This window comes from Hipposideros armiger, unplaced genomic scaffold (assembly GCF_001890085.2).
Source record: "Hipposideros armiger isolate ML-2016 unplaced genomic scaffold, ASM189008v1 scaffold_324, whole genome shotgun sequence".
Classification (NCBI taxonomy): domain Eukaryota; kingdom Metazoa; phylum Chordata; class Mammalia; order Chiroptera; family Hipposideridae; genus Hipposideros; species Hipposideros armiger.
Window position 1 is genome coordinate 1,312,101 of NW_017731674.1, and position 3,095 is coordinate 1,315,195.

The 3,095-nt window shown below is 57.4% G+C and overlaps 1 protein-coding gene across 1 annotated transcript; it reads right to left on the minus strand.

Annotated features, from left to right (window-relative positions):
- Window positions 1-1,469: 1,469 nt before the first annotated feature.
- On the minus strand, window positions 1,470-2,414 carry LOC109392301 (regulator of G-protein signaling 4-like). Its single transcript, XM_019660651.1, has 2 exons — window positions 2,409-2,414; window positions 1,470-2,293 (listed from the first exon to the last, which is right to left on the minus strand). Exons 1-2 carry the CDS (start codon window positions 2,412-2,414, stop codon window positions 2,054-2,056), a joined length of 246 nt encoding a protein of 81 aa, XP_019516196.1. The 3' UTR covers window positions 1,470-2,053.
- Window positions 2,415-3,095: the final 681 nt, after the last annotated feature.

The following is a 3,095-nucleotide window of genomic DNA, read 5'->3' on the forward strand; positions in this document are numbered from 1 at the left end:
GGACTTCACGTGACTGCCACCCAGCACCTGTGTGTGTGACCTGGAGCAGGTCACATCCCCCTGGATCCGTAGGTGCGGACGCTGGAAGGAAGGTGCTGGACTAGGTGGCTTACGGTTCAGCGGGGAGCACAGGACCAGCAGCTGGTGGGGGGACGGCGGGGGCGGAAACAGCGTTTCCCTCCCCAGCCGGCTTCTCAGCCCCTTGAGGTCAGCAGAGCACTGGCCCCTGACACCCTGCGTTTTGCACGATTCGTTTCCTATGCTCTGTGGGTCCAGAACGCTGCTGGCAGAGCCACTTACTTCACGGGCACGCTCTGCCAGACCCCCCCAGCCAGGAGAGAACAGGGACAAGGAATAGCCTCCTTCCCCTTCAGTGACAAGACTTCAGAAGTAAGACCCTGAGAATGAATGCACGGCAGACGGCTCTCTCGCCAGCGTGGAACTGACGGCACTATTTGCAGGGAAAGAAGCTCCTACAGACTTTCACCTCCACTGTCAGGACGCTCGAGTTTTGTATTTTACTTCAACTGCCTAACATGGAAGCGTTCTCCAAAAGCACTTCCTTACACCTCTTTTTTAAAAAGCCAAAGACATACGAGCGGCTGCATAGGTTGAAGTTTTCTTCATCAGGACACAGTACAAGACAAAACAGCGGGTTCGGGATGAGACCTTCCTCCGAGCCCCTAAGCGATGTGCTGCGATTAGCACCCTCGGCCACCGCTCACGTAAGAGGTTTCAAGAACTCGAGGGAGAGGCAGAGGTGGGGGGGGGGGTTCCAGTCCGGAAACTCGGATCCGCTAACACCACTCGGTACAAGAGCACACAGGGAGGTAGACACTGCAGCACCACACAGAGGCATCGGGCCTTCCATGGGAGTGGCCAAACCTCATTCTGGGGGGGCCTCCCCTCAGCAAGACCGAGGCTGCCATCAGGCGCCCAGAGCACAGTTCCTTGTCCCCAGCTCAAACAGCAGCAGCAATGACAGACCACGTAACACCGTCCAAAACCTCAGGTCACTTCTCACTTAGAGCTGGCTTGGTCCCAGGGGCAGAACTCTCCTCAAAACCAAGGTCAAACACATCGCACGGGGGCCCAGACTGGGGGAGGACACACTTCTCCGTCACAATTTCTAGCTGGTCTGGGAGGAAGGCTGGGAAGTGGGCACTGACCACACTGTCATTCCCGGAACGAGGTTAGGAAGCAGTTAACTAACCGCTCGGGCAGGCGGGCGGCAAGTGGCTGAAGGTCATCTTACCTCCTCAAGCAGGAAGCGGGCAGCCCTGCCAGTCCTTTGCACATCTTGGAGGGGGTCCGGGCTCGCAGAGGAGGGGCGGCTGTGCGGGACGGCTCGGCTGTGCAGGGACGGCGCTGGCTGTGCTGCGGGAGATGCTGTCAGGATTCTGGGCGCTCCCTCCGAGCCTGCGGTCCCTTTTAAAGCCCAGCCACCACCGGGCAGCCAATCAGCNCGGCTCAACTGACACAGCGTCCTGGAACTTCTCCAGCAAGACGGGGAGCCTCACAGCATCACCCAGGTCAGCATCCATTTCTTAGGAGACATGGAGCCGGTCCAGCCTGACCTGTCCATCACAGGGTGACCGCCCAGTGATCAGAACACACATGTATTTCTGTGCGAGCAAGAGACTCCAGGAGCTCATGACTGTGCACATCCATGTTACATGTGTGTGTGGTGTAAACAGGCACACTCACATCCACATGATAGGTCAAGCTCATCTAAGTGTCTAGACTTTGGAGAAAGTGCTGGCTAACGGAACCCACGTCCCTGTGGATGTCATATGATCTCTGAAAACCCAGGTCTATCAGACTGTTCTCTGGAACGTGCTCACGTGGCACCCTAAAAACTCCAGTGGAGACTGGGCTGAGGTCCCGGGCTGATGAACACCGAAACTAAGTCTAGAATGAACGGCACGCGGCAGGCAGCACAGAAACTAAGCTACATGTGGGCAAAGCGTGGGCTCCACGCACGTTGGGGTTTGGCCTCGGACTCTCCAGGCACAGAGTCTCAGCGTGTCGGCCCTTTGCCGGGGAGGGACAGTTAGGCACACTGGGGGACCAGGGAAGGACAGTCTGCGGGGCTCTTGGCTGCGCTCTGCTTCTCCGACCCACAGCCGGAAGGGCCGGCCAAGTCCAGGTAGAAGCGGGACTTGAGGAAGCGGCGGTAGGAGTCCTTCTCCATCAGGTGGAAAATCTTCCTCTGCGCCTCGTCAAAGCAGGTGAGGGTGGGCTCCAGCACGTTGCGGCTCGTCTGCTCCCGCGTGCAGGAGTCCAGGTTCACCTGCGGGCAGAGGCCAGGCCGTGAGACACGGTGCCCGTGGGGGGGGTTCAGGGGGGGCAAGCTCTGCNGCTCTTTCCAGGGGAACACTTCTTGAGTCCCCTCACTCCATTTTTACCTCCATTCTCTATCACACAAAGGAGAGAGCCCGTGTTTTCCTTCCTCGTGTCCTATTTGTGGGTGACATCAGGATGTTAGACAAAGCACTGTGTGCTGGAACAGCAGGAGTTCACGAGAAACAGCAACCTGGCCGTCCTGTGGGTTAACGGCCAAGCGAACGGCGGATTTGAATTCCTCTCTGAATTACGTGAATGCAGCTACTTAGGTCTTACACTGTGCTGTTGAGTCGGGCGGTCACGTGAGCCAATTCTTCTGACTGGCGTTGCTCTGATGGTATTTTTGCTCATACGTTTAGCCTGGGCTGATGGACAGCAAGTTTTCCCTTGAAGCTAGTTCTTTTTTCCTTGTCTCTCCTCTTTTCTCCTCTTTCATCTCATTTCTAACTTTAAGCTCCATTTACGTGGCATGCCAGGACACAGCCTGAGGCACCTTGGGTCGTTTCCCCAAAGTCAAGGCTCTGCTTGCAGACTGCTGCTCACGCACGCCATGTGTCCTGAGTCCTCACTCCTGTGTCTGCCCCTCCCTCGCATAAACGACCCCCGTGCAGCCCGGGGTGAGGAGCGTCCTGGCTCCATTTCTCAGACTGCGAGGCTGTGCTGCAGGATCCAACAGCCTCAGCGACCCTCAGCTCCCTGCGGTGACCCCTGGCATTCACTTTATATTCAGAACGAGGCGACAGGGCCTC